At 49.5% G+C, this 14,002-nt stretch overlaps 1 protein-coding gene across 6 annotated transcripts in view; it reads left to right on the plus strand.

Moving 5' to 3' along the window:
- Nucleotides 1–14,002, plus strand: part of LOC137232329 (kelch-like protein 18) — a 50,144-nt gene that overhangs the window by 12,969 nt on the left and 23,173 nt on the right. For 4 of the 6 annotated variants that reach the window (XR_010946970.1, XR_010946968.1, XR_010946969.1 and 1 more), the window contains exons 4-9: nucleotides 1,687–1,885; nucleotides 4,084–4,244; nucleotides 5,706–5,842; nucleotides 7,364–7,601; nucleotides 11,472–11,576; nucleotides 13,180–13,291. Coding sequence is in view for 3 of the 6 variants with exons in the window: in XM_067754060.1 (XP_067610161.1) it covers nucleotides 1,687–1,885; nucleotides 4,084–4,244; nucleotides 5,706–5,842; nucleotides 7,364–7,601; nucleotides 11,472–11,576; nucleotides 13,180–13,291 (952 nt within the window). In the remaining 3 variants the exon portion in view is untranslated. Of the gene's footprint in view, nucleotides 1–949; nucleotides 1,021–1,686; nucleotides 1,886–4,083; nucleotides 4,245–5,705; nucleotides 5,843–7,363; nucleotides 7,602–11,471; nucleotides 11,577–13,179; nucleotides 13,292–14,002 lie in introns of all 6 variants that reach the window. The other 2 variants (XM_067754063.1, XM_067754061.1) reach the window with 2 other exon arrangements.

A 14,002-nucleotide genomic window follows, 5' to 3' on the forward strand; every position in this document is an offset into this window, starting at 1 on the left:
GCAGAATTTAGACTAGTCATAAAGCCAGGCTCCTGAGATGCTCTGCCCTTTCAGTCCCTGACAGGTCTGCTACTGGCAGTGGGCAATGGTGAATATTGATTAGTAAGTATAGCTTACTGTAACCCTTAAATCAATATGGGGGAGAGGGGGAAGAGAAAGCGTTCTCACAAAGAGTAAACCTGGGCAATTTTAATCTAACATGTACCATCTCCCATCACAAGATTGTCAGTCACAAAATCAAAATGAGAAAAGCCATGTCCGCCATGGTCCACTGCTGTCACCAAGATTTTGGAACTGCATTGGGCTCATTTGGAGTTTTCTCAGGTGTAATAGTAGTAAGAAAAACAAACATAATATAAATTAAACCAGAAGCTAACTTCATACCAAGCACCGTGCCGGATGCGTTTCCCACATTCCTACTTAGTCATGGCCACAGCCCTAGGAGGTGAGTAGCTGTTGTCATCACCTTTTTCTAGGCAAGGCTATTACTGACACTTGAGGAGCCTAAGGAATCCACCCAAGTTGCCCAGTGTGGCAGGGTCAGAATTTACCCTGGGTTTCCCTGGCCCCGATGAGTGCAGGTCTGTCTCGGGACTGTGGGAATGTGCACAAAAGGCCAGAGTTCAATCTCAGCACCACCACTTGCTTGTAGAGGGACGATGAGCACATTTCTTAGTTTCTCCGAGCCTCAGTTTTCCACCTAAAAATGAGAGCAATTACTATTGTGGAGTGTTGTTTAAAAAATCCTGGAGAATGTGTCTAGAAACCCTGGCAAAGTACTTGACTCACTGATGGTGCCATATAAGTGATAGCTGCCGCTGTTGACTGAACAGTCGGGCCCATAGAGCCTCTTTTTGTTTAAAAAAAAAGGAAAGAAAAAAGTGTAAGGGTCCTGATATTAAAGAAGTCATTTCTCCATGTGGTTTAAACTCTGATTCTACATCTTCAGGGCCTTCCCGGTGACCAGAGGCGGACATTCAATCAAGAATGTCAACCACTGAAAGAAAGCAAAGTTTTCCAGTATGTGCTCTATTCTTCTCTCCTGAGAGCTGCTTCCCAGGACTTCCCAGAGAACTCACTTCACATAGACACACGGAGCACTAGGCCCAAGAGGCAGGCTCCTTTGAGGATAATCTGCCGTTTTTTTTGTTTTTTGGGTTTTTTTTTGGCAGCGTTGGGTCTTTGTTGCTGCGTGCAGGCTTTCTCTAGTTGCGGAAAGCAGGGGCTACTCTTCGTTGTGGTGTGCAGACTTCTCATTGTGGTGGCTTCTCTTGTTGAGGAGCACAGGCTCTAGGCGTGCGGGCTTCAATAGTTGTGGTGCGTGGGCTTCAGTAGTTCTGGCTTGCAGGCTATAGAGTGCAGACTCAGTAGTTGTGGCGCACAGGCTTAGCTGCTCTGCGGCATGTGGGATCTTCCCGGACCAGGGCTTGAATCCGTGTCCCCTGCGTTGGCAGGCGGATTCTTAACCACTGCGCCACCAGGAAAGTCCCTGCCTTATTTTTATACCTTTACAAGTTGAGTCCCAGAGAAGCTCACCTGATGTCACACAGGGGGTTTCCACTAAAGCTGAGGACAGAGCTTGTTTTTTTTTCCATTCTGTAACTCTACCCAGAACCAACTTGAGAATGATCAAAGATAACATTCTTCCTCTAACTCTTTTCTTTTTATCTTCTCTTACGCCAAAAGGCTTCACCCCAAAAACTGCCTGGGTGTACGCCAGTTTGCTGAGACCATGATGTGTGCCGTGCTATACGACGCGGCCAACAGCTTCATCCACCAGCACTTTGTGGAGGTGTCCATGTCGGAAGAGTTCCTGGCCCTGCCCCTGGAAGACGTGCTTGAGCTGGTGTCTCGGGATGAGCTGAACGTGAAATCAGAGGAGCAGGTCTGTAGAGCAGTCCAGAGGTGACATGGGGGCTGCTGCTCTTTCTCACCTTTGTTTTCTATTTTACTTTTTTCAAAATGTAGATCATGGTGTGTGTGCAGCTGCTGTTTATTATGGGTTTGCTTTATCATACTGTATGCATTTTTCTTGAAAACTTTTTATACATTTTAGTGTCTAAATAATATTCAGCTGATTTTTATCAACCCTGTGACCCTCATTCTTCAATGTTCAGGTTATTTCCAAAATTTACTATTAGAAATAATGTTTCTGTGAACCAGAAATGAGCATAGATAACTTTCTGAAAGAGTCTTACTCTAAAGGAGAGTAGAGCGTGGGGGCAGTTGCTGGGCGGGGGACATGAAGTCAAGAGGCTTTTGTTTTTTTTAAGATGAGAGAAATTACAGTACAGTTGGACTGCTGATGGGAATTTTCTGGAAGAGAGGGAAGAATTGGTAATGTAGGAGAAAAGGGAGAATGGTGTCCTGGGATAAGTGAGAAGAGACAGAGTGTAGGGCACGGGGTGTGTGAGAGGAGCTTAGGCTGTTCACATCCACGGCCACAAGAGGGAGAAGGAGAGCACATGCCCAGCGCAGGGGGAGGATGGGTGGGAAGGGAGATGCCAGAAGTTTTTATTCACACTCTCTTCTTGTTTGTTTCTGTGTTCTCAGCTGAGAGTGAGGATGAGGGAGGAATGTTAGACGTTTGAGGAGAGATGAAAAGGTATGAACCAGTCCTCTAGGAAAGGGGGAGAGTAAATGGACGAAGCTCGGGAAATGGAGAGGGCTGGATAGGAAGCAGGGCCAGATGAGATTTTCAGTCACAAGTTCAGTATGAGCTGGTCAGCCCTGTTGTGTGTTTTCTATTAGCTGCATATACTGGTGCAGGGTAGGGGGTGAATTGGATATAAAGAGCTGGACTTCACCAGGGTACAGATTTTTTTCCAGGTAAGTGTGATTAAGAGAGATAGGAGACTAGCATGGGAATAATGACCCTTGGAATCCGTGTCGGGTGAGAGAAAGGTGAGGAAATAGACTGCAGGGGACCTGAGAGGGAGCCATGCCCAAGGCTAAGTGGAGTTGGTTGCATGGAAGAGGAGGTGAAGCTATTGGCAAGGTGAGGTGTGGGTGATCACAGGGTCCTCTGAGGACAAAGAAGACATCTTCTTGGAGCGGTCAAGAAAAGATTAAATGAGAGTGTAGGGTGTTAGTAGCAGGAGAGGAGTGAAGGACATCCTTTCTGTTCAACAAAAGTGTGGTGCAAGGTGTCTTAAGAGGACAGTGAGTCAATGTTTCTTTGAGCAGAGGGTGACGAGGGCTGGGTGGTGAAGGGCATCGGATGTGGGGGGAATTGGACCTGGCCCTGCAGGCACCCAGAGCACCACTGCGGCAAGGCCTCTGCTCATCTGGTCAGTTGGTCATGAGTCCTGGCCTATCATGAAGCTGCCTCGGCAGAAGGAGCCCCAGGCTCCAGGAGGCAAGCCGTTGGGATGTTAGTCCCAACTCAGCTCATTTCCTTAATGTCTGAAGAGTCCTCACCCCTCCGTATTAGTGACCGTTAGAAAAGTGAACTCTGAGCTCAGCAGTGTGGACCCTGAGATTTGTAGGAAAGAACCCCGTCCCAAGAGCAAGGGGTTCTGTTCCTGGCTCTTCCACTAGGTAATATGACCCAGGGCAGCTCACATCTATTGCAGTGATGCATTCTACAAGGGCTGTGGGGCTTTAGAGGGAGATATCCTTGTGACCAGAGCCATTAGGGAAGCCTCCTTGGAGAACACGGATCTGGATCCAGGCCTTCAAAGAAATGGGAATGGGGTTAGATGGAAAGGAAGAGATGGGGGCATTCGAGGTAAAGGGGACAGCCGGCCTGGCTAGAGAAGAGGGTGCAGGAGCGGTGGGACGGAAGGTCAACAGCACTTTGTTACAGTACAGGAAGGAAGAAGGAAGCTTTGACAGGTTTTCGTTAGGAAGTCATAATGAAAGCCAGGAAGGTGTTGCAGTAACCTAGGCTTGCCTTTCAAGAGAGTGGGCTGAATGGGGTAGCTGGGGACGTGGAGAGAAAACAGTGGATTCAGGAGACAAGCAGGAGGAAAGATTGGTGGGCCCAGTGTAGGGAGCAGAGGGTTTGAGATTGGAGGGTACAGGGGTGTGGCCTCTGGGTGGAGGAGTTGCCTCCAGAGCTTCCCCTCTCTATTGTGGCAGGTGTTTGAGGCCGTGTTGGCCTGGATCAGATACGACCGGGAGCAGAGGGGACCCTGCCTGCCTGAGCTGCTGTCCAATATCCGCCTGCCCCTCTGCCGGCCCCAGTTCCTGTCAGACCGAGTGCAGCAGGATGACCTGGTGCGTTGCTGCCACAAATGCAGGTGAGCAGAGGTGGGCCTGCACGAGGATGATGCCGAGGGTCTGGACGGAGAAGAGAACTTGGCCACTTAGCTCGGGGGAGGAAGGATTTGGAGTGGTCGTTCTTTTTTTTTTTTTTTTTTTTTTTTGCGGTACGCGGGCCTCTCACTGTTGTGGCCTCTCCCGTTGCGGAGCACAGGCTCAGCGGCCATGGCTCATGGACCCAGCCACTCCGCGGCATGCGGGATCTTCCTGGACCGGGGCACGAACCCGTGTCCCCTGCATCGGCAGGCAGACTCTCAACCACTGTGCCACCAGGGAAGCCCTGGAGTGGTCGTTCTTAATTCACAGCACACAGATTGATCTGCCTTCTGTCTAGAACCTGGAAGAGCCTGAGTCTCTCACCTTTGGGCAAAGAAATGTGCCGCATGGGAGCATCAAGGCAAAAGGGGCTTCCTCCCCTAAGTTATTTGAGGATTTTCTGGCATCTCCTTCCATTGAGCTGTTTGTGGACCTACAGGCGTCTATACTGCCTGCCCGGACCCTGTCCACACCAGCAGCTGAGTTATTGGTGACTTCCTGGGGCTCCTCATCCTCTTCAGTAAACATTAGTCAGTGTGCTGGCCTCAGGTGGGTCTGCCCAGCTACAGTGATGGGCAGGGGTGGGGCATGTTTAGCAGCATGCAAAACTGTTACCCAGAGTAAATCAAAAACAACAGGGTGCAGCAGAGCCACCAAAACAGCTCAGGAGACGGCAGCCCTGTAGAAGGATTGTTATAAAAGTAGAGCAGCAGAGGAAAATACGCATCTTCCTTCAAGCTGCTCCTCATATTCACAGCTGGTTCAGGAGGGAGTCAGTGGCGTGGTCCATGCAGCGTGCAAGTGTGTGTGTCAGGGAGGGGTGGAGGTGTGGCTGGAGGTAGCTGAGACCCTGTGAGGAGCAGTCTCAAGGGTGCTGTTGGGGGAGTTTGAGCTTTGTTCTGTAGGCAGTGGGCAGTTATCGAAGGGTCTTAGAAAACCAGCTTGGACCCCAGTGTGGAGGCTGGAATGGAGGGGTGGGGCTGGAGGCAGGGAGATCTCTCAGGAGCAGTTGGCTTCTGCTGCCACAGTCCGGGTGAGATGGTTAATTGCTGGGTGTGTGCCATAGGGATGGAAAGGAAGAGCTGGGTCTGAGTGGCAGCAGGATGCGAGCAGCTTGTTGAACCTCCCCAAGGCTAGCTATTTTAGGGAACACCCTGTTTTTCTTCTGTTAAACTAACAGAGATGGGCTCTGCTCATCTTGCCCCTCCAATGCTGAGCACGTCCCAATAGCTGTGTATAGTTTCCCCTGGACTCACCTGGGTTCTTTGAGACCAAACCTTCCAGAAGGCTTCTCCTCCCATGTTTCCCCTGCAGTTGTGGTTGGGGGAGCCAGGCTCAGACCTACAAATGTGGGCCAAGTGGAGAGAATACCTCCTGTCCTAGCATCTTGCACTTTATTCCAGGGACCTGGTGGATGAAGCAAAGGACTATCACCTCATGCCAGAGCGCCGGCCCCACCTGCCAGCTTTCAGAACTCGGCCTCGCTGCTGCACATCTATCGCTGGGCTCATCTATGCCGTGGGGGGCCTCAACTCAGCAGGTATCTTGCAGCTCCCCTTTGTAGAACCCTGTCTTGGATGCCGTGGTTGAAGAAGCACCAAACAACCTAGCCTGGCCCTCTGCTTCCTCCCCCTTGCATGTCACCACCTTTATCCCTCTTGATTTTATATCATTGTTCTGCAGTTAGCGCATGTCAGATATTAATACCATTGAAGCAGAATATCAACGCAAAAGGGCCCTTTAGAAACCCCAGAGGCCTGGCCCCCTTCCTTCACAATGGGGACGTCGAGGCAGGCCCAGAGAACTTTAGCTATGTTCACACAAGTCCTTTGGCTGAGCAAGGACTAGAACCCAGGTCCTGGTTCCTGAGCCTGCCCTCTTCCCCTAATATCGCGTCACCTATGGGATTTACTCAGCTTTGGATAGGATATAATCAGAGACCCAGTTCTGTTACCAGGCTAATCACATTCAGTCATGTGGATCTCTGGGCTTAGACTGTGAGAGTGTCACCGTAAGAAGGAAGATTCTCCAAATATGCACGGTCTGCACTATCAATACTTTTTACTCTTCACCTCTTACCTCCAGTGAAACCCACATGCCTTGTAGTCCGTGTATTATTGGCAGTTCTTGTATTATACAGTCAAGTTTTCAGGAAACCTCCATGGGGCACCCCCACTCCTGCCCACCCCAGGCACCACTGCAGGGCAGTAGCAATCTAGGAGAGGGCAAGGGAGACACCTGAATCCTTGCAGTGCAGTGGCACAGGGAGTCGTCACCTTGGATGTGAAGGCCAGGCCTTTTCAGAGTCAGCCCAAGCTTGTGGGAGGTGGGGAGCTGGTGGGCAGTCCTGGGCAGTTTCGTTTTTAATTGAAAGTTAATGGGAGGTGGGTACTGGCCTATGCTACTTGTTAACCATATGACCTGGAAAAGGTAAGTCCTCAACTAGTAAATGCTAGAGCGTGGCAGGTGCTGAGTGTCCCAAAGCAGAATAAAACAGGGAGGGGGTTATTTTATTTGATCTTAAAAAACTCATGAAAACGGTAGAGTTGGAGTTATTATTCCTTGCTTCTGTGACTACTATTTCTTGAGCACTTGGTATACTCTAGAACTGTGCTAGGTGTTTTACATATTATATCATTTAATCCTCATGGGAACTCTGCTATGGAGATTATTTCACATGTGAGAACAGAAGATGGGGATACAAAGCAGCTTGCCCAGGGTCACCGCTAGGAAGTGAGAGTCGCATTGGAAGCCATCTCCTGCTCTATGTCGGGGAAATAGTGGTTCCATTTGCCTTCACCTCTGCCTTTAAGCAGGTGAAGAAACTCCTTGCAACTTAAAACTGCCCTCTCTAGAAAGTAAATAAATGCCTCCTGTCTGATTCTGATTTTCCTTAAAGAATTAAGTTTGAGGTTATCATGGCTGCAGTTTCTTAGTGGGCCCTCCTGGCTTGAGTAATTTCTGCGGGAAGAGCTGATAGGACAAAGTTGAACATTCCGTATAATCATTGCGCAACAGCTGTGATCTAAACGAGCGGTCTCATTTGTTTTAATTTGAGTAGCAAATTTTTATGCAGGTGATTCCCTGAATGTGGTGGAAGTGTTCGACCCCATCGCCAATCGCTGGGAGAAGTGCCATCCCATGACCACAGCCCGCAGCCGTGTCGGTGTGGCCGTGGTGAACGGACTCCTCTATGCCATCGGGGGGTATGACGGCCAGCTGCGGCTGAGCACTGTGGAGGTCTACAACCCAGAGACGGACACGTGGACCCGAGTGGGGAGCATGAATAGCAAGAGAAGGTATTCTGGGAGCCGGTCTGTACGTCCTGAGCATACACACCAGGCATCTGGGGGACACCACGCTAGACAAGCAGGGCACATTATAAAGTAGACGCTAGCTTCATCCTGGGGATCCCCTGCAGCCAGGCCAGCCACTGCCCGTACCTCCTGGAAGCCAGCCCCCATCTGCTTAAAAGTAAAACCCCTGCCTTGTCCTTTGAGGAACTTGGGGAGACAAGACAGGGAAGACAGGGACGTGTGGAAGTTGTATTATTATTTAAGTGCCAGGTAAGAACTAAAGGTTTGTATTATGGAAGACGCGAGGCAGGAGAGAAGCTGGACTGGAACATCTGGAAGATTTCAGGGAAGAGGTGAGATTAAAGTTGAAACCTGAAGAATAAGGAGGATTTAACTTTATTAGTCATAAAAGGGAATCCGAGGTGTTCCTCTTTATACTTTCTTTCCCCCAGGATCCCTGCCCCACATGTGCTTTCACTACCAGGGAGTGTGTGAACCACAACAATGCTCTTTACTTCTGGATGCCACACGTCCCCCAGGCATGAGCACACAGCTAGTTGTGAGGTGGACCGAATTTATGTCTCTTTTTTTTAAAATAAATTTTTAAATTAATTACTTTATTTATTTTGGGCTGCGTTGGGTCTTCATTGCTGTGCGCAGGCTTTCTCTAGTTGTGGCCAGCCTTACTCTTCCTTGCGGTACGCGGGCTTCTCATTGCGGGTGGCTTCTCTTGTTGCAGAGCGCAGGCTCTAGGCACGCGGGCTCTAGAGCACAGGCTCAGTAGTTGTGGCACATGGGCTGAGTTGCTTTGTGGCATGTGGGATCCTCCTGGACCAGGGCTCAAACCCGTGTCCCCTGCATTGGCAGGCGGATTCTTAACCACTGCGCCACCAGGGAAGTCCCGACTTTATTTCTCTTAACGCCTTCCAGCCACTTGTCTCCTCCTGCTCACATTTCCTGAGTAAGAAAACATAGTGCCTCCATTTAGTCTTCTTAGTGCCAAAGTGACTGGCAGCATCCTTCCTTATGTCAGCCGTGTGTGGGGTATTGTCATGGTTGGACGGCAGGAGCTTTGGAGGGGGAGAGTGTAACTGGACAGGCTCTGTGTTCTCCTACCCTTGGGGTAGCCGCCCCAGATTGTGGTGTTTTGTTTGTTTGTTTGTTTGTTTTTGGCTGCGTTGGGTCTTTGTTGCTGCATGTGGGCTTTCTCTAGTCGCGGCGAGCCGGGGCTTCTCTTCGTTGCGGTGCGTGGGCTTCTCATTGCGGTGGCTTCTCTTGTTGTGGAGCACGGGCTCTAGGCGCACGGGCTTCAGTAGTTGGGGCGCACGGGCTTAGTTGCTCCATGGCATGTGGAATCTTCCTGGACCAGGGCTCAACCCTGCATTGGCAGGCAGATTCTTAACCACTACGCCACCAGGGAAGCCCCCAGATCATGGTTTCAGATGACGCTCTGATGTTTCTCTTCCAAAACTAACGGAAGATAGGACAGCCATCCAAGGCCCCCTACCCGTTTAACCAGAACAGCTCTGTGTTTATCCCTTTTATGTATTGAGCTTCCTTGACATATGCCCAACTTTAGGAGGAAAAAGTTAAATGAAACTTTTTTTGAAAGGGGAAGTTCGAAAACCACTGGACCAGTTGCCCTTTAAAGGCCTTTCTGCTTTGTAATTCTCTCATCTGAGAATTTGCCTTACAGACCCCTTTGTCTGGCCATGATTTGGGTTTTCTACTTGTAAGATCATGTGACTGCCAAAAAAAGATCAAGTCACTGCATGTGGTCAGGAAGAAGAGTCATGTTGCAGTGTGGAAGTCCTTTGCCACATGAAACTGTCACACATGGTCCGTGATACACATGGTGTATCACGTTCAGTAGTGTTTGTTTGTGGCCTTGAGCAGGGGGGAATCTGCCTTTGTACCAGTAAGATTCACAAAAGGCCAAAGTAGCTTTGTTTTTGGAAGAAAAAATATGTGTATAAGATCTACTCCTCCCGAAGCCGTAAGCTACACTCTCATGGTTCCTTCCTCCCCCCACCCCCCACCTCTGCTTCCGTGCTTCCCCTTCTTGCTCCTTGGATACTTTGCAGCTTTCTGTGGCCTCGAATGACTCACTGCTCCATATATATCACCAACCAGGAGGGCCTTTTTCACTTTGATGTCAATCAGTTGTTCATTGTGTGTCTGCTCTGGGCCACTTGCTAGCTGTGATGTCACAGGGTTTGGAGTGCTGTCTGGGAGGAGCCCTCCGGGTAGCCCTTTCCCTCACTGTGGTTAATGCCCTGTTATTAGTAGTGTGGGCCCAGCTCCATTTCGTCCCCTTTAAATTACAGGCTACCTTAAAATGTTCATAGTCACTTCTCCCCTGATGAACCACACACCCTCTGTCCTGCCAGTTGGTGACAGCCTCCTTTCTGCCGTCATTCCCTGTCCTTCTCCAGTCTTCCAGGCTGCTTGCGTGGAGCCTTCTCCCATGCCTTATCCAGTCCACACTGGTCAGCATTTCTCCCCCTTGTCTCTTCACACTGTCTTTACCGTTTCGTTGATAGTTAATCTCACACAGTTTTGTGGCACCTCTCAATTCTTCCTCACATTTTTGTTGAACTCCTAAATTGTTACTTTTGTCCACTTCTAGAAGGATAGTGACATGTCTAGTGAGTTTGTGACCTTCCCACAGTCCTCTCCCAAGGCAGGTCCTTTTCCTCTTTCAGGCTGGTTCAGGGACATCGTGTGTGTGTATCACTTTGATTTGCTGTGTACATTTGGAAGGGGGCTATAAAGCCTGGTATAGTTTATCTTCCTATTTGTTAGGCACCCAGATTCATTTTTAATCTTCTCCAGCATCAGGTTTGAAAACAGTGCATCGGGCAGCTTGGCATTCATGTTTAATTTTTCATGAGGCTTTATGTAGAAGATTCTTAGGAGAACTTGGCATGATGAACAGTGTGGGAATCAGACTTGTGTCATTGAAATCTAAGGCATGCCTCTCTCTGGGCAGCCCTGAGAGGATAGCCCAGACTCCCCAAGCCACAGCTACTCATCTATACAGTGGTGATGGTGATGCTTCATGCAGGATGTGGTGAGAGTGGAAAATAGCAAGTGTGGAGCACCTGATGTGTGTAGTAAGTACGAAACAAACAGAAGCTGTTGCCTCACCTACTAAGACAAATTAGGGGACATGCAGGGCCATGTATGTAATGAAAAGATGTCTGTCAAACTTTACAGTGAATTGCGTGGGGAAATCAAGGTAACACAACAAACATATGTTGAGGGCTTGTTACGTACGAAGCACCACATTAAGTACTGTCAGGGTCACACTGATAGAGACCCCAGTCTTCCAGGAGGTTCCCACTTGTTAAGAGGTGACGGGTCGATTCCTGGTACCCCGTGGGCAGGAGTCTGGCTTGCTCAGTTCTCTAAACCTGGTGCATGGGACGGTGTGCCTCATGAGGGCCTGATGAAAACGTGCTGAATGAATGGACGACTGACAGGAGCTGTGATAAAGGAGCTGTTCTGGGAGTGTGGGGTTGGGAGGGAGTAATTCTTGCTGGGCAATGCAGGATGGCTTTTGGAGGAGGAGAGAGAGGAATTTGACCTGGGCCTTAAAGGTAAATCAGACCCTGAGCACGGCAGGGCGGAAGATGAGCATATCAGGGACTGAGGAGGAGGGAGAGGAAGTAACCCCAGGCAGGGGGGCAGGAGGCAAGAGGAATCACAGGGCAGCTCCTTTCCCCTCAGTGTTACACTTTGCTTAGTCACATTCCTGGGATTTAGGTCTGTTCTAGAAAGAGGCAGTGGGGGGCTAGGTTTACTTCTCAGTGAGCGTGAGAGGTTGCCCCAAGAAGTCTGAGGCCCATCGGGATGACACCTCTGTTTCAGTGCCATGGGGACGGTCGTGCTGGACGGGCAGATCTACGTCTGTGGTGGCTATGATGGCAACTCTTCTCTCAACTCTGTGGAGACCTACTCACCTGAGACGGACAAGTAAGGACTCCAGCTCCCCTGGGGCAACTGGAGCTTGCTAAACAGAGTATGAAAAATCAGAACTGCAATCTTTTAATCATGCTTCTAAGGATAGGGAATATCTCACCTATTTAGCCCCTGTAGTACCTTGCATATAATAGGCATTTAATAACCTTTGGTTAAATGAATGAATGATTAAATAAATTCTAAAAACAGTCTGCTTAGATACTTGGAAACAGTTATTAATGCTGTGTACCTCTTAACTAAATCAGCGCATTTTAATAGAAATGCAGGTGAAAAGGGATGAGAAATAGATGAACAGCCCTTTCCAAAGTGGGTAAGATAGGATTTGGGAAAAAAAAGTTACATTTCAGATACTCAGAGAAGCTTGGGAAACATTGATGTCTGTACCACCAGAGGCCTCATCTTCCCATAATGCATATTACTATTTTAAAGACTGAAAAATTATGCGGCAGAGAAACCTCTTTAACTTCATTTTATCTAACACCTATCACCATCTGGTGGACTTATTTTGCGGAACACTCTTTGGAAAACACTGGCAAGGTTAGCCCGAGTTCTTCATTTCAGTATTTGAATCTGCTTTTACTATAACAGTATAAGCACATTAGTAGAATGGATTCATCACAGTGCTTTTAAGCCAATATTCCATTCACTTAACCAACTTACTATGTATCGGGCAGCGAGCAGGGTGTCTCAGATCCTTAAGTAGCACCTAGTCTGTTGGGGCCACAGCACAAGGTGATCGTCCTCCCTTGGGTGCCTATGTCTAGAGCTCTTGGGCACAGAGTGAGGGGGGCTCTCATCTTCCCCACAGCTTGCGGGGAGAGTCAGGTTGCAGAGATGTCTTCTAAGGGGAGACCCATCGTGGATAGTGGGAGACGTGCATCCCAGGTGGGGGGACAGCAGGAAGAGAGGCTTGGAGATAAGAAACAGCTGTGTGTGGTTGAGGAGCAGGTGTGGGTGGCGCATGGCAGGAAGCAAAGCTGGAAAGTGGATGAGGACCAAGTGGTAAAGAACCACATTAAGGAACTTGGACTCTGCCTTAGAGGAAACAGGAGTCCTCACTAGAGGACGTGCTGTGCAGGATCGGAATGGGGATGTTCTGAAAGCCAGGCCACCTGTAAGGGGACTGTTGCAGTGGTCCAGTGAGAGGCCAGAGCTAGGGCAGCAGTAGTGGGATGGGGACAAGCAGTGACTAGGAAGCAAACCAGGGGGGTCATGGTGACCACAGAATGTTGAGGATGATGGAGAAGAGGTCATAAAAATGCTGAGATTATAAGTATAGCAACTAGGTAGCTAGTGGTCCCATTATCGAGACCAGGGAGTGTGATGGAGGAGCAGATCTGTCAGAGACATCTTGCTTGGGCGATGTTAATTTTGAGTGCCAGCAGAGATGACCAGCTATGGGCCCGAAGCTTAAAGTGAGAGGCGGCAGCCAGAGTGAGCCCTTAGCAGAGGTGGTGTGGGAGGCGATAAGAAGTGGGGAGATTGTCCAGGGTGAGATGGAGCACAGCACAGTTCCCCTGAATCCTTCTAAGCTGTCTTGGGAGGACAGGAACACCAAATCTCATGGCTCCCCTTCTACTTTGCCTCTTTCCTGAAGGTGGACTGTGGTGACCCCGATGAGCTCCAATCGCAGTGCTGCAGGGGTTACAGTCTTTGAGGGCAGGATATACGTGTCGGGCGGCCATGACGGTTTGCAGATCTTCAATAGTGTGAGTCTGGGCTCCTCCTGGGCTAAGGGCACCCACTCTTGTTTTCTTTGAGAGTTATTTTGAAAGGATATTCTTTGGGAAAAGCCTCAGCCTTGCCATTGCTAGGTAAGGTGTCATCCAGAGGCCTCAGGCCATCTGCCACATGCTCCGAAATGCTTCCAAGAATGGGAACCAGTGTGCACAAAGGAGAGAGGTAGGGTGTGGCCATACCACCCACACCCCCACCCTGTTCAGTTCCCCAGCGGATGCTGCGTGAGACCCGGTGAAATTCCTGCCCAAAGTAAGCCCAGTCATATACAGAGGGTGAATTTTCAAATAGTTGCATTCTTCTGGATAATTTGTTTGAAATTGCATTTATTCTTTTAAAAAAATCTCGAGAGCCACTTGCTGGTCACTCCAAAGTCAGTCAGTGCTGTGAGGGAACACGCTGTGCACGGATCTCAGGAGACCCTACTCTCATCCCAGCTCTGTCACTACATAGCAGTGCATCCTGGGCAACTCCTTGATTTGTTTCCTCAGGTGTAAACAGAACTGGTCAGGTTAGGCCATCTCTCTCTCACCTGTCCCTATAAGCCCACGAGCAGGTGCGCAGCTGAGGAAACTGGGCATCCGGGGCAGAGCACACACTGGCAGAGCTCCTTGTCCCCAGGCCTCCCCCTGGGGCCTGATGCCAGGTGGGCCACCGGTGACCAAGCTTTGGCTTTGACTGAA

Source organism: Pseudorca crassidens, chromosome 10 (assembly GCF_039906515.1).
Source record: "Pseudorca crassidens isolate mPseCra1 chromosome 10, mPseCra1.hap1, whole genome shotgun sequence".
In the NCBI taxonomy this organism is placed as follows: Eukaryota; Metazoa; Chordata; class Mammalia; order Artiodactyla; family Delphinidae; genus Pseudorca; species Pseudorca crassidens.